This window comes from Oryza sativa, chromosome 2 (genome assembly GCF_034140825.1).
Source record: "Oryza sativa Japonica Group chromosome 2, ASM3414082v1".
Classification (NCBI taxonomy): domain Eukaryota; kingdom Viridiplantae; phylum Streptophyta; class Magnoliopsida; order Poales; family Poaceae; genus Oryza; species Oryza sativa.
Window position 1 is genome coordinate 12563413 of NC_089036.1, and position 16855 is coordinate 12580267.

General features: G+C 45.6%; 1 protein-coding gene across 1 annotated transcript; it reads right to left on the minus strand.

Annotated features, from left to right (window-relative positions):
• Positions 1 to 728: 728 nt before the first annotated feature.
• LOC4329145 (F-box/kelch-repeat protein OR23) lies at positions 729 to 5260 on the minus strand. The gene is made up of 2 exons (XM_015767748.3): positions 4193 to 5260; positions 729 to 1230 (listed from the first exon to the last, which is right to left on the minus strand). Exons 1-2 carry the CDS (start codon positions 5176 to 5178, stop codon positions 942 to 944), a joined length of 1275 nt encoding a protein of 424 aa, XP_015623234.1. The 5' UTR covers positions 5179 to 5260; the 3' UTR covers positions 729 to 941.
• Between the last annotated feature and the right edge of the window lie 11595 nt (positions 5261 to 16855).

Genomic DNA, 16855 nt, shown 5'->3' on the forward strand with positions numbered 1-16855 from the left:
ATTTTTCATTATGACTTCTACTTTTACAATATTATAATTTTGTTAGATATATTATTAGAAAATTAGTGATCAAACTTGCACAACAGATATTAAATAAATCAACAATATTATATTTTACAATATAGAAGCGGTACTATTTTTCTTCCTTTTAAACTAAGCATTCTGAAAATAAAATACTGTTGGCCGAAGTTTTAAAACTTTTGAAGTCTGTGGATGAGATGAGATGATGATCCCTGTCAACTGGGGCCTGGCCGCCTGGGCATAAGTGGCTGAACCGCTGAAGTGGTGGAAATCTGGAAATGGATTTGGGCTGGCCTGCCCAGGGATGCTGGCGTGTGGGCCAAAATTGGGCAGGAGGTGACCAAAATTGGCCTCATCGAAATCTTTCTTGACCATGTGCCTTGCAAATTTTCTATAGGTGCCTCACTCAAGCAAATTGGCCTAAATTTGTAGGATCGTTGGACCTCTACCTGAAAATTCCTAGACTTCAACTTTTACTCTTCAGTGTTCTTTGGTGTGTTTCTTATTATAAATGCATACACACACATTCTAAAAGCTACTAAAACAAACACTAGGTACTGCAAAAAAAACTGAAGCGTTACAAAATATCATACGAAACTTATCAGACAATCAGGCAAGCTGCACAATCAGAATGATGCAGCGGGTGCTAGACGATGATTCAGTAAAGAAGTGATAACGGCATAAAGCTTCCCAGATAGATATGCCTCTTTTGCAATGTACCGTCCTTTTTATTAGATAATGTGCAATGTCCCATCCTGTACATATACACACAAGCTACCAATGCAAAGCACTCACGAGCGCAACAATCTTCGCCTATTTGCTGACATCATTGGATGGTGTTCTCATTTACATCTAAATTTGCAATCAAATGTCTGATCAACTACCTTAATCTGTACAGTGAATGGTGATCATCAAGAAACCTACAGCTCAACCGTACAGAGAGCTGCAGTCCTGAAATCAATTGGTACGTTAACAGGGGGATGTGTGGTGAGCACCCTCCACATCTTTGCTGCAGGGTTGTAAACTTGAAACTCCAGCGCCAACCTCTTCTTCGACTGCTTCCATGGACTTGAGGTTTCGACAGGGAGTTTTGCAGATGTAAGAACATAAAGTTCGCCATTCATTGCTATGAAACCACATGATTGAGTACTTGGGATCTTTCTCCTCAATGTAGCTTCCTTTGACCAACTGTTCGAAGAGAAGTTATACCTGCACCAAGACATGACTATTAGAGTCTGGTTATATGCGCAAAATTTTTAGTAACCAAGCCAGAAGAAAATGGTTATAGATTCCAGATAACATAGCAATCATAGTATAAGTATCAAGTATGATTTGTGATCAGAATTGCAAAAGAGCTACCATGCGCTCTACGAAACAGTAAAGTTCATAATTACAAGTTTCTCATCAATAGCTACCAGTTTGTTCAAAAATCAGAACATAATGGATATACATATTTCAGTTATAACTTGAGCTTTTCCGTGGTCCTTGAGGAGAGTACCTCAACTGTTAGAAAACATCCAGCACTTAACAACTAGCAAACAAAGTGTTAGGTGCAACGCAGCTTGTAGTTAATTATACAAGTCAGCATGAAGATCAGTTCCATGGACTCCTAACAGAATCTCTCATGCAAACATAAAAGACAGTTTAATCTCAACATAGGTATAATAGAGTTGATAACACATGCAGTACAAGCTTCGATGAGGCTTTGACTAGCTGTACTCGTGATGGAAACTTGCATACAGAATAACTAAGCATGTATTCAGAAAGCAGTCACTATTTGATATTTATGAATTTATCTAAATTCTCTTCCTCTTTTCCTCAAGGATACATATCAATGCCACTCCCCATTGGCAATGTCACAGCATACAGTTCTCTGAGATATATTTACTTTGACATAAACTAATGCAAAGAAATACACCCCAATGGCCTGGTGGTGAAGCTATTTAATAACTCCATCCACTTGGGTGGCTGGGTCCAAATCCTAGGATTGCTTGGGTGCACATCACCGCTCCTAGTGAATGTCGGAAATACTAGTCAATTTTCAATAAAAATTAATGCAAAGAAATTCGCACTGATACCTCTTGCAGTACACAGATACATCTCTATGTAGTTCATTTAGCTCATTGTGGCAACAAAAAACTGTTGGTTTTTCACTTAACTTTGGCAACAAAAAAAACATGTATTAAAAAATATAGTAAGAAGTTAAGAACAGATAGTTTTCATAATATCTAAACATATCTACCAAGTTCCCCCGATCGTTCTAGCTAATTATGGTGGCTACAAAATGACAGCATTCAGGTATGATTTAGAAAGCACAACACAGGAGTGATATTTGTTTCCAACTAATGCTATGAAATTGCTCAATTGCATCTGATGTAAATTTTAATACCAAAACTAGGAAGTGGTGACTAGTCTCAAAATGGAACTTGTAACACGCTAACTGCTAGCTTAATCCTATGTACCTATGTGGAAAGGGTTTGCTACAGTATTCCCTCCGAATGTAAGTTTGTTAATCATAAAGCAAAGTTTGTTATTAATGACCAGATGGATCTTCTCTAATTGGGGCCTTGATGTCCAGCAGAAGATACTATGTCAGTCTTTACAAATGTTTTACCCACTAGTTAAGTGGTACTGTGAACACTACGCAAGCTAACTGAAATTTTTGGCAGTTGATACAATGACTTTTTTTGGTTTCTAATGATATAAGTAGGCACACCTATTTATTTAAAGAACATGTTAAGTGAAGCCTGATTAGTGTACAACGTCATTTCATTCAGCAAATTTCACAAACTAACAAGTGGTAACTGTAATCATGTGAACTGGTGTGATGTTTATCTAGCATGTCAAAATTAAATGCCCTCAGTTAAACACGCAATTGCCTGTCCATATTTAACCAATGACATCACTAGTACATGGCCACTTGCACCCTTATGTTGATAATAATTTAATGCTAACACTTTCTCGATATTATGTATCCATTACATTCCAAAATATATCCATAATAACAAGTCTATGATTGCATGGAACAAGTGAATCTTGTACATGGTTGCAGGCATACAAATGTTTACCAAAATTTCATCTCCAATCATGATATTGACCATGCATATGAAAACCCTTTTCTTAACATGAAAGCAACAAGCAGCTACTGAGATAAGGTCCACAAAACCAACCATTGACTAACAAACCAATCAAAACGTACTTTACATTTAAAACCTCTGAAATAAGACAGCTTCAACTTCATCATTTGTATTTACAACCTCTGGACTTCAAAAGTTGAGTGTTTTATCTCTGCCTCTTGAAAACAAATGTTATTTTTTCTGAAATTTTGTACACACAAACATCTTTATTGACAACCATAGGATGAAGACAAATAGACCACATAGCAAGACCTATATTTGGTTCGTTCTCAGTACATCACGTCAGCGCATCACTCATGCTTGCTTAAAATCAAGTGACCAAAGGGTGGGGACATTATCTTTTAGTTAGTGCTGTGAGTTTTTATTTTGGTTGAAGAGATGGGTGAGGAAAATAAAAATGTTAAGCAATGCTTTTCCATGAGATCTGCTCCGTAATGTAACACAAGAAAGTAATATGCATGAATGGCAAGGAAACGTCTCTGTAAACGAAACTGGAAGAGAAGCAAAAGATATCTAGGCTCTTCAATCTTAAAATTAATTTCCAGATTCTAAAAACATGGTATCTGCATTATTAGTCTATCAAATGTATGGCAGCAATGACATCAAATTCGTCAGAGACTCAGCTGAGTACTGCATCTTAATAGTTGGCACCTAAACAATAAAATGGAACAAACAAAAAGTGTTGTTTCCCATTATTCTCATTCCATCCATTTGTACATCTTAACAAAATCAACTAATTACAGAACCAAGACACCAAGCAGAAAAGAAAGATTAACAAATAAACACCCTTGCCCGACTCCAAACTCATCATATAGTGAATAATTGAGCTAAATTAAATTATGAAATTGAAGCAACAAAAGTACTAAACATGTTATGCAACTACAAGTAGAAAAGGGAACTGTATTAATTACCAATCGTTCCAAGCAAGCAAACACACATGAATAAAGAATTACACGAAATTGAAATTGAACTACTCGCAGACACAAACATATATGCAAAAACAATTGTGCAGACAAAAGAACAAAATCCCTGACCTGAAGATATCATGACCATCGAGCATGAACACCTCTGTGACCCTTCCATCTTCAGCAGAAATGACAGCCACCGGCCCAAGGCGCTCTCTCTCCCATTCCTCCCACATGTCCCCAATCTCCCTCCACTTGCCGCTCCACAGCCCGAGCGCCACCGCGTCCCGGCAGTATACGTCACTAGGCACCACTCCCCCCACCGTGGTGTAGCCGTCGTACCCGCCCATCACCCAGAACTCATCCTCCCTCCCATCCCCCGCCCCGTGCGCGACGAACCCCACGCACCCGGCCCGGTCCCTGGGCATCGCCGCGGTGACGCGCCACGCGCGCGCTGCGGCGTCGTACAACTCGACGCCGCTGGTGCGGCTGCCGTAGGAGGGGAACGTCGGGTGCCTGGAGCCACCTCCGGCCACGATGACTCCGCCGCTGGGCGCGGGGGCGCAGGCGAAGCTCCCTCGCGGGACGCGCATGTCGGGGAGGCGCTCCCAGCGGTGGCGGGAGAGGGCGAGGTCGAGCCGGTAGGCGGCGGCGGAGGGGGAGGGGTTGTCGAGGGGATAGCTCCGGGCGTCGAAGCGGGAGCCGCCGAGGACGTAGATTTGGCCGCCGACCGCGACCGCGGCGAAGTTGGCGAGGCCGTAGTGCTGCGGCGAGCACGGGATCGGCGGGAGGGACCACCAGGCGGTGGGCGCGGCGGGGTCGAGCAGGATCGGGGAGGCGAGGGAGGGGTCGGTGGGGAAGAGGCACAGGAGGTGGCGCCGCGGAAGCCGCAGGCTGCGGCGGAGCGGGAGGAGCGTGGCCGCCGAGAGGAGGAGCCGCCACGCGCGGGAGGTGGCCCGGAGTCGGGACTGGTCGGGGAACGTGAGCAGGCAGAGGATGACGGCGGCCACGTCGTCCGGCAGCCCAGGGATAATCGACGCCACGCCAGGCCTCAGGCTTAGGTTTCCGGCGAGGCGGCGGCCGGCGGACGACGACGACGACGACGACGCCGCCATCCGATCGCCTCGCGCCGCGAGCGAAAAGGAAAGGGGAAGGAAGAAATTGGCCTCGAGTCGCGATGCTCTCGCCTCTCTGCCTGCGTGTGCCGTGCCGCTATGCGTGTCCTTATCGCGCGAGGAGATCGCGCTCGTCGACGAAGCCGTCTCCGCTAATTTCCACCACGCTCGCTGCCATGCGGGCCCCCACACCGCAACAGCTATTTCTGCCCCGCCTGTCAGTGACTGAAACATTTTCTCTTGGTGCTCGCATCACCCTGTCCGCACCTTAATTTTTTCAGCGAGTGGATATTGTCCAAAGAGCCCGCAGTGCAACTGACATGTGGGGCCTGTTGCTTACGCGAACCGGTGGGTCCGGAAACGTAGTCTTGTGGCTATGGCCCCCATTGCAGATCTTCTGCGGCTGATGCCTGCAGTTACTAGTAGTAGTACTAGTTTTGAACATACCGAGTGAGTGCGAGCGCGGGCTTGTGTCTGGTCGTAGAGAATACGGAGCCGATGTGTGGCGGTGCCCGGCGACTGGGTGCCGGCTGCCGGGAGTTACCGACAATGACGTAGGCGACGGGGACGGGTCTGAAATTCAGAATGGATTTTTTGGTCGGAGACGTGTAGGGCAAAAGCAAAGGGGAAGGCTAGTCCGCGACCGTGCCCAAGATTTTCATCTCGTGAACGTAAATCGGGTTTGGTTTAGGGGTAGGTTTAGTGTTAAAGATAGGGATAGAGCTTTGGAGCGGAGGATCGGGCTTAGACGGCCTAGTAGGTGACTGATCAGCGATGGGTGGTGTAGGCGATACCGCAGCAGCTGGAGCCCAGGGTCAGCAGCGGGTGGTGGGCCGGTGTTAGTTGCGAGGGCAAAGCAATGTTAATGTGTCGGCCTCCCGGTTTTGTACACCGAAAACTTCATGTGATTACAATACCATTCTCTGAATCAGTAGATGGTATACACATGGCAATGTTGTATATCACAAAGCTGACATCGTTATACAGGCTTTACAATACATTAATAATACAATGGTTGCCCGAGTGGCATCCAAATAGACCAAGTATGGTCATCTACAAGGCCAAATATCCAAAGAAGTAGATACGGTAGCGGAAGCGAAGCAACGACGGTCCATCTTATTCCACAGGCAGCGACTGGTGAACCTAGGTCCCTACTCCACCGTCTTCAACACCTCTTCATCAGCATGGCACACGTATAAGTCGGCTCCGACTTCTCCTTCTAAAATATTTAATTAAGCAAGGGTGAGTACCAACCGTTCTCAGCTAGCCACCACTACAGAATGTATATAGTGCTCACAGGGATTCAAGGATGGCTTGGTTCGTTAATCTGCGAGGGTTCATCCACCTTCCCCAAGCCTCGCTTGGTCCGGTTTACCCTCACAACTAGTTTTCCCACATTTTCCATCACTACGACCTTCTCACTCATTGGACAAGGTCACACCTCTTTTCCTAATCTAAGCAAGATTAAAATCTATGAGCCTAGTCAAGAGTAGTAAAAGTCCCGACGCTCATTAACCGCAAGCACGGCTATTTGAATAGATTTGTTTTACTCACACTGCAGTTAATGTATGCTTTTAATCCTGCACTCCACGACTTGCCCAACACATAAGCCTAGTCCCAACACATGAGACTTATCACGTCCCGTTTTTTCAGTCATCCTCGCATTGCAGCACCCGCTCCAACGACTATAGATCCCCATTGCACTCCCGTCACAACACAACACCTCGAGCTAGCAGTGAAGGGAGTCCTGGCGCTCCCGAGATAATAAAAGGGGGTATACAATATATATAACAATATATACTTAGGTGCATTTTAGGTTTTTGCCTCGGCATTCAAACGATCGATCCAATCGATCCACACTTCCATCACAATCGTCACCACTGCAGAACCACCACGACTGGGGTGCCACCCCACAACTATTTCTTAGTTCGCTGGGTCTATACCCATTGAAGAAATGCGGTTGTACTCGTTTCGTTTCCTGTATAGCTTCTTGACTCAGTCCTTAATTGACCAGGGTTGGCGACTTGCCGTTTACAGAACCACCCATATTCTATTCATGCTGCCCAGTCGAAATCATTTTGTTTTATTAAGTTTTTGGTTTTCGCAAAGGTTTTGTGTTACGGGTGGCGCTCATGTCTCCACCCGTCTTCCGACATACACTCACATCGAGTGATCACCTCCATCACATCGATATAATTGTTAGGAAACCGCCGGCCCATGAAGGCCCGGCCCGGTTACCCCCTAATTGGGCCCATCACTAATATGTAAAGTGGGCAAGGCATTGCCCTATAAATAGAGGGTTGGAGGAGAGGTTTTGTACACTTGAGAATGCAATGGGTGAATGAGAAATGATGCCACACCCTCATATCTTGTGTCTCCACTTTTATAAACATTATGTAACCCCTTTGAACTACGGATGTAGCACTGGGTTGCATAATACGTTATCAGCACGATACCAAGAAGAAGAAGGGTAATAACACGTAGATCCGTTTTGCATCTCGCCGTCTAATCGCGAAAACGAATTACTCTCCTCGTTCTCGTTCCGTTTTTGCTTTTCTCTGGAGAAATCTGCTAACGCCGACTTGGAGTCGCCGGCGAAAGCCGATTAGGGATTTCCCAAAAACACTAGCTGGCTGAGCGCGTCCCTCCACGTCATGCCGCACACGGATACCCCGACGAGAAGCCGCGCCGTCCTGAACGCACGCCGGCCACCCCGCCTCCATGGCTGCACCCGCGCCGTCACTGGCCGCCGTGCCACTGCAACGAGAGCACGCAGCAAGCCCATGCTGGATGCGTGTGCGACACTGTTTGGCCGCCATGGCAGCACCACCAAGGAAGGAGAGAGAGAAGAAATGAAACAAGAAAAGTGCAAGAAAGGGGAAAATGGCGCGTCACGCCGTCGGCCACACCAGCGAGCACCCCGCAGCCTGACTGTGCCAACGGCCGCGCCATCGAGCCGCATCCGCACCAGGTCGCGCCAAAGCACACGCACAGCGCTAGGCCGCGCCGCCTACATCGGCCGCATCCACGACGCATGCGCCATTAGGAAGAAGAAGAGAAAGAAGAAATCGAAAAAAAAATTAAAAAAACGGAAAGGAGAGAAGGCGACGCTGGCCACGCCGAGACTACCGCGACCCGCGCTACCGCCGCACGGCAACGCGGACGCCACGGGCCATGCTCACACCAAGCCCCCGCGCCTGCCGCGAGCGGCGAGCCGCATCCGCACCGGAGTGGACTGCCGCACGCGCGCCATGCATCCTGACCGTCGTACGCCGCCGCACCGAGCAGCACTGCCTAGCTGCCCGGCTGCCGCGCAGCGCCGGTCGCCGGCCACACCAAGCCGCGTCTCGTGCGGTCGTGCCGCCCCTCTTGGCCGCAGCACCTCGCCTCCGGCCGCTTCGCCGCCTCGCTGCTCCGGCCGCCCCGGGCCGCCGGACGGCCGTCCCCACCGGCCAGCGCCCTCGCCGCACAGCCGCGCCCTGCACGGCCGCGCCGCTGCCGAAGCCGCGCACCGCCCTGCCTCGCCGCGCGCCACACCGCCTGCCGCGCGTTGCGCCAGGCCGCCGTGCGCTGCGCCGCGCCGCTTGGCCGCCAGCGCCACCTGACCACCCCGCCGCCGCGCCACCTCGGCATCCCGGCCACCGCACATGGCAGGTGCGGAGTCAACGGGAGTGGAGAAAAGAAGTTAAGGAGAAGACAAGGAAAGAAAAAAATGGAAAGAAAATAGAAAAAGGAAAGTATCTATCCTGTGATTTTTGCTGTTTTTGGAAATTAAGTGCCTGTTCCTTTGCATTGAAATCTTTGTACTGTAAACCCTGAATTTTTCAGAAAATACACAAATAACCCTCGGTATTTGGGATATTTGTTTGAAAGTCATTTGAAATTTGCAAATATCACCGAAAATCATATTATCACATAAAAGAGCCATGGGACATTGAATTTCGACCCTGACTTTGTATTTCAGGTACTTTTATTGCTGATATATATGATTATGAAATTTATTTATTGCATTTACGATTATTGATTATTTGTGATGCTTTTATTACTTTTAATTAATATCGTTGCGATAAAATGTATAGAATTGCATATTATATATTGGAATTATTTGCGGGAATTTTGTGTACCATTATATTGCAACACTTGTGCAGTTTACCGGCATTTAATTTGCGCATATTTTTGAATAACGAAAGATGACTGGCATCGCAAATTAGAAATTCGCTAAATCTAGAATATTTCTGACATATTTATTCAATGTCGAAATTACGATAGAGCAAGAAGCTCTACGGTACCATTAATCCAATCGCGCTATGTGCATTGTCTCGATGAGTTTGATCTAGCATTTCAATCTCTCGCCAGTGCCTCCAAGCTACTCCAAGCATTTCAATCCTAATAGCACACTTATCATGAATTGAGGGAGAGAGCTCCTAGCCTATTTGTATGGCTATGGACGAAGAATCTCCTATGCTATATCGGATCGGCCATAAAATTGATGTCAGGATAGTAAATAATTGCCATAGCTGTCGAGCAAGAAGTTCGCTATGAAGTTAATTGAATACGAAGTACCGGAATACCTCGTTGAATCAATATACTTCGTCATCACTTGTTGCAATTTTTTTTGAATAAGAACATTGCATTAAAGAAATAGTCCTTACCCAAGTAGAGCACACATTTTCCCTGCAATAAAGAATTATTTCCAATATAAAATAGCATATTTAAGGCATTTACTATTTTGTTGCTCTTTTCTAGCACATAGTTATAATGCTTTGAATTTTGTGTAGCACCTAAACATAAAAGAAAAATGAATTATGGTCCGCATAACCATAAATAACACTTTAAGAGAAAGAGATATTTCCAGAGCCATAGAACAGGAAACAGTATGACCGTTGCTAGCAGCAACAAACTGAATTTGTCAGCCGAGAAAGTGCCACGGTCATATTACCTATGGAACAAATGATGCACTTTATAGAAGCATCTATTGTCCGTCAACCTCGTTGAACTTTCTAAAAGTGTGATGATTTGGGCTACACCATTTTAGCAATGGATTTTTAGCCATTTTCAGTCTTAGAATTATAAGAATAAATATTACAACTCGTATGGTCATAGCACATGTATGCATGATTTTCCCAAATCATGAATATTTGTGTGCCAGTATGCAGCGACAGGAGATTAGTGCATAAACCACATATAGTTCTAGCATCCCTGAACTGGATTGCGAGGAATATCTGCGGCTCCCATTTGGTACTGTATGGACATATGCGCTTCCGAAGTAGCAAACATCTAGTGTCTCATAGACACCGTGTATTTGCCAAGACTGATCCAGAAAGATCACGTGAACCCCAATAGAACTCACTAAATCATCCTTAGAAGTCCACGAGGACAATGCTAGCATTGCATTTGATGATTGGTGAATTGGTAGCACGAAGTACCAAATATCCGCATAAGCGGACTAACTATAAGATATGAATTGCAATATTTGCTATATCCTTGTTGTATTACCCGCAGTAGAAAAGGACATGTAGTCCTAAAAGTAGCGGACTCTGAAAGCAAATTTAGACCATCGGCATGAACATCCATCCTGCAACTAGTGCTATTGCATTTGTTTGGTTTATGTGCATTTTCCACTATCATAATGCATTGCAAAAGGCTCTCTCCGAAAGTCGGAAACCTTTTACAGAGATAGTTATGAAGCCTGAATTCCTTGACAAATAAGAATTATTTCCAGTCATTTAGGGGGAGAGAATGAACCCCTAGATAGGAAATGTCAGGAAATATGATAGTCCGGGTCTAATGCATGTTACACCGCACTAGTGAATGCAGTTTGCATAAAGAATTAAAACTATCAAATCACTTCGTAAATACTTTTGTGATTTATAAGAGTTTGACTAAGTTGCATGAAGGAAATGCACCGGAGAAGGGTGATACCGAAGAAAGTAAAGGTACCCCTCATCTTGTCTAGAGGCCTCAAACAAAAAGAATTGGACAAGAAACTCCGGCTCCTCACACCCCTAAAGTAACCGGAGACATTTGGTGAAAACAGGGCAAGAGGGAATATCATACTCAAAATCACGAAAAGTACCCCACCGAATAGAAGGGGAGCCAGTTGAGTTCTGGGAAGTGGTACGGAACCTCAGAATAGGCGTACCGCACCTTCCCATCAAGAAAGAAAACCAGCTGTTGGAGTGCACACTAACGCTGGTACTGCCCACTTCAAGAAGTATTAAGCAAAGAAAAAAGAAGAATCATATGAAAATACATCTCCTCGTATATCCATGGATATTCGCATAGAGTCTCGTGCAACCAATAGAAGTTGGCAATGAGACCGATTATGGGCAATGTCTCTTTTAGATAACAAAACTCAATGGCAGTCAACCATGAGTTGAATGGAATTAATGAACTAGAAGTTGAAAAGAAGAACTCAACCTGAATGTTGATAAGCATTGAAAATAGAATCAATGAATGCATTTCAGGAGCTTGGATCGGACACTTGCATCATAGTACATGAAGAAGTACTAGGTCCCAAACCAACACAGAAAGAATAGAATAAACCAGAAAAGATTTGAAGAAACAAACTCGTTCATTTTGAATTTGAGTTTGATTTGAAATATTTGGCCGAATCCAAATCGTGCTCACACTTGCAGCTAAAGGCATGCGACAACTGGAAGTCTAGTACACCAGTCCAACCGCACTTAGAAATATTCATGGTGCATGGCTTTGGGATAGTCAATTACCGCCAAATTGGGACGAAATTCCCAAACATGAGTGTGTCATAGCAGCACACGAATACTTAACTAATTGAACTAAACCGAACTAAGCATCGCTGGACTATTCAGAACCTCGGCATGGTTTTGAGAGATGGTTACCCGCGACAGCAATCGCGATTTGAAAACTATCTCGATCCCCACCATTTATGAAACTAAAGTAGCATATGTTGCATATATGCAAATGAGTTACGTGAGAAGCAACCTCACTAAGCACATGAACCCCAAGCTCTTTTATGTGCATGAATTACATAGGAGCAAACGAACTAAGCCATGTGGAAGTCTTACAGATTTATCCACTAACTCATTATTGACATCTTCTCTTGAATAGGTGTGTCCGAGAAATCGGAATAATGATACTTAGAGAAATGCAAAATTCAGAGGGAGAATTTCACAGACTCATTCCAGAATCTTGATATAGAAAATCAAGTACCCAAAAATCAATCTAGAAAGAATAAACGATGAATTGGGTGGGTTGTACACTTTTTCCCTTAGATAAGTTTTCCCAGTAGTTTCTTATCAAGGTTTTTAGTGAGGCAATTCATGCGACATTGCAAGCGTATGCTATGTACTCTTTCTCCAAATTTTTCCCGCTGGGTTTTTGTGGAGTTTTGATGAGACATAGGCATCACGCAGTGAGAGCCTAAGGGGGAGTTTTAGGATACCGCCAGCCCATGAAGGCCCGGCCCGGTTACCTACTAATTGGGCCCATCACTAATATGGAAAGTGGGCAAGGCATTGCCCTATAAATGGAGGGTTGGAGGAGAGGTTTTGTACACTTGAGAATGCAATGGAAGAATGAGAAAGGATGCCACACCCTCATATCTTGTGTCTCCACTTTTATAGACATTATGTAACCCCTCTGGACTACGGATGTAGCATAGGGGTTGCATAATAATAATAAGCATGGAGTGTATAATCGTCTATACAAGCAATGCTAAGTAATGTCAATAATTGACCATGCATAAATAATAGACTGAGGCAGCAAAGATATATATAAATAAAGGTAACAATATCAAGGAGGGTTGCAGTCAAGTTTAGTACGCATTTTATAATTAGCATGCAATTTTATTTATAAACAAAACATTTATAAAGCGGGTTCAACATGCTCAAGAAGGGGGCGTAGTGACTTGCCTTGCTTTTCGAATACTATATCTTTGAGAAATCCGCGTTCGAGGAATATCCGGAATATTCGCTGTGTGACCGATAAGAGAAAACCACACGAAACCCTACAAGGAAAATACTAGACATCACAAACCAGTGGTGCCATTGGATTGATCTTGATTTTAGAAGAATTCTGAAAGTTGAATGGAGTCAACTGGGGCAAGATATGGATTTCGAAGTTTAACTGTATTTAGAAATCGATGAAAATGACTTCCATTATTGGAAAGAATATTCCGAGGGAATATTCTTTCGGGGCCCATCTGTCAGTTGCACCAAGCGGCCGGCGCACAGTAGACCGGGTCTACGGAGTGCGCGGCGCGATGAGGTGGTGGGCTCGGCCCACGGCTCATGGGCCGGTACGTGGACGGGAGTAGCGGGCCCATTTGTCAGCGGCTCGGTTTGGTGGACCGGGCGCACAGACCAGGGGCGGCGGCGGGGCACACTTGTAAGTATAGATGGCCAAAAGGCCCGCTCGGCACGGCTAGGCACGGCCCACCATCCATCGGGCCGGCACGGCCCGATCGGCACTTCGTGCCGGGCCGTGCCGGCCCATAGGCTGCACCTCTCGCCCAGGCACGTCCTACTAGCTGTCGGGCCGTGCCGTGCCAGCCCGAAGGCACGGGTGGTCCATCGGGCCTTTTTTAAAATAAGTCTATTTTTCGTCCCTTCTCTTTGGGCTATTACATATGTATAGCTAAAATAAGTCTTGTCGACGGTGGGTACCCGTAGACCGGATATAGAGGGTATTGGGGTACGCTGGTACGAGGATCTACGTAGTACGACATCAAGGAAACAAGAGACAAAGATTATACTAGGTCAGGCCCCTTAATAGGTAATAGCCCTAATCCAGTTGATATGGGATTATATGGAGAGAACCACAGATTACAAAGGGAATAATAGAACTCGATGGTACCGACGAGATTGTAGTCGAGTTGATTCGACTAGATCACCCAGCGACTTGGCTCCTGTAGTTTCCGGCTTCATAGGCTGTGGTCGTTGTGTTGGCTATGAGATTCGATCCTTAGGTCCCCCCGGGGGTTGTCACATCCTGATTTTTGTTTCAGGATTTATAAATTATTTAATAAATTATTATTAGAATTTATATTAAATGTTCATTAATTTACAAGTGAAGTTAAATGTGGGAAATAAAATTTCCTAAATATAAAGCATGGATGGATTTAATTTTTTATTAAATTCTCCATGGTTAATTATACTCTCTGGAATATTCTCGGATTTTTTGGAGCTCAATTCCTAATTTTTAATCATACAAAGAGCATTTCAGTAATTACCCACATATTAAATTAATCATTAAATGGTCTGGTCTTAATATTGTTAAATACTTTGGGTGTCCAAGTATGTTCAAGATTTTTCTTGGAATTATTTGAGCATAGGAAGTATTTTTAACAATTCAAAGATCATTTCATTGATTAATTTAATTGGAAAAGTAATAATAATCCTCTTCCTAGTCTTGGGCCCTTTCCGGCCCATCTCCCTCTTTTGTGTGCACGGCCGTGCAGCCCTAGTCGGCCCAGCCGAGTTTCCCCCTTCTCTTTCTTTCTTTGCTTTGTTTTCAGCCAGCCCAAGACGAAGAGTCTAATTTGCCTCCCTCGACACTGTTTATCTTCTACCTCTAGCAGCCGAACTGAGACCGATTTGGCTCGGTTTTTCTCCTCCAAATCTGACCTTTCCCCTTGTGTTTTTCTAAAATTAGTTGAGGGGAAATATTCCTCTTATCCTCCTCTATCTTTACCCCCAAAAAATCGGAGCTAATCGTTGAGTATCTCATCCGAATCGAACTCGTTTTCGAGTTTATCTCCAAAACCGAGTTTTTGATTTCCCGGATCGATTTCTTGCGGGAGGAGTCCGATCTCTTCAATACAAGGCTATAAAAAGGACCCCCTAGTCCTCCTCTTTCGTTTGCCCCCTCTCCCGTGATCTTCCGTGCCTCGTAGCGCCGCCGCCACGTGCTCCACCCCGCCGTCGTCGCCGGCCGAGCTCCATCCGCGTCGCGCCGTCGCCTCCGTCGTCGCCGCCGGTCGCCGTCACCGCCGTAAGGTGCGCGGGAGGGTGGAGAAGCCCGGCCGCCTGACCCCCGAAGCCGCTGATCACCGGAGCCCCGTCGCCGCCGTCGACTGAAGCCGCGCCGCCGCTAGACCCCGTCGCCGGCCGTCGTCGTTCGTCGTTTGGTTCGAGGGTGAGTACCGTTGGGTTCGTCTCGTCGTCCTCTACGTGTACATGTCCTCCAACGTGTACATGTCCTCCAAAGTCGCAGCCGACCATCCAATCTCCGGCGAGGTTTATTGCAGAGCACCAGACTGAGAAGTGGCGGAGATAAGCCCACGGGGGTCGCTGGGGAGTCCATGCCTCTGGTTTTTGAGGGGGTGATTATGATCCAGGAATGGTGCGCTGCAGTGGATTGTGTTATGCAAGGGGTAATGTCACAGCTCCTTTCCGAGGTACCGTGGTGGTATTGAGGCACATGGTGACATGATGTGAGGCTGTGTCTTGTGGGTACAGTGGTACACCTCTGATCAGAGTAAAACTATTCGAATAGCCGTGCCCGCGGTTATGGGCGGGTTGAGCAATGTTTTTTGTGATTAGTCTCACACCTCTCACAATAATTATGGATGTTATACCTGGTAATAATTTGCTTAGCTCCTGGTTTGGAGTTAGATCTGTACAGCCGGGTATGGTTGTTCAGGATGGTTGGGCCTGTGCAGCATGGGTGTGTTGTTCAGTGTTGGTTAAAATTTCTGATTAATTACTCCACTGTTTTACTTCTCTTAAATGTTTTGCTAAATGCTGCTTTTGCAAATGAGCCTATATTATGCCATCCTTTGGTATCCTTGTGCACTTGCATATTTGCTGTGTGGCTTGTTGAGTATGTCATATGCTCATTCTTGCAATAATCAATCAACCTCAGTTGAAGAAAAAGGATCCAGAAGGAGAAGACGTTTGGCTTATACCCCAGTTGAGCTGCCTGTGGGAGTGGAGCCGAAGCCATTGCTAGACCGTTATTCCGCTGCTGTTTTCTTTTCTTTTGTAAGTGTGTAACGTTATTATTATGATGGATTTGTATATTAAATTGTCAGTTTGTGTACCTTGGCTGATTCCTGGACGAGGATTTTATGCACAAATAAGTTTGGAAATTACTAGTGAATTTCCGGGCGTGACAGGGGTCCCTTTTATATCGCAGGTCAGGCGGTCTCCAAGTAGGACTCGGAGACATCGGACCCTGCATGATATAGTAACGACCCAGTCCTATGCGGGTAGGAACCTTTCCATTGGTGAACTTCATGATGGATTTCCTTAGCGTGTACAGAGAATGTCCGTATATGCGCCGATGTACCGTATTGCCTTATAGCGTATATCCAAGGGTAGAGAGTATACCTTATCCGTAACCCTGACAGTAGCCCCCGACTTCTGCTTAAATGAACTCGTGTAACCGATCACGACTTCTGATATCGGAGTTGTTGTCGTTCTCGACTGGTCGATCTCGGTGTGGGGACCGTAGAGACAAGGAGTGATCGACAACATCATGCGAAGTTCGGAGTGAATTTAAATTGAAGTCCAAGAAACCGCCTCGTGCAACGGACCTAGAAATTTCCGGCGGCCATCTCTCTCCTTTCCTTGGAATTTGTACCGTCGGTAGTGTGCCTATTTAAGGGAGTTTTGGGAATCCATTTTGGAGTCCGGCTGTTGCGAAAACTTTCTAGCCTCCAAACGTTCTTCATCTTCTCCGCTTCTACGCAAAC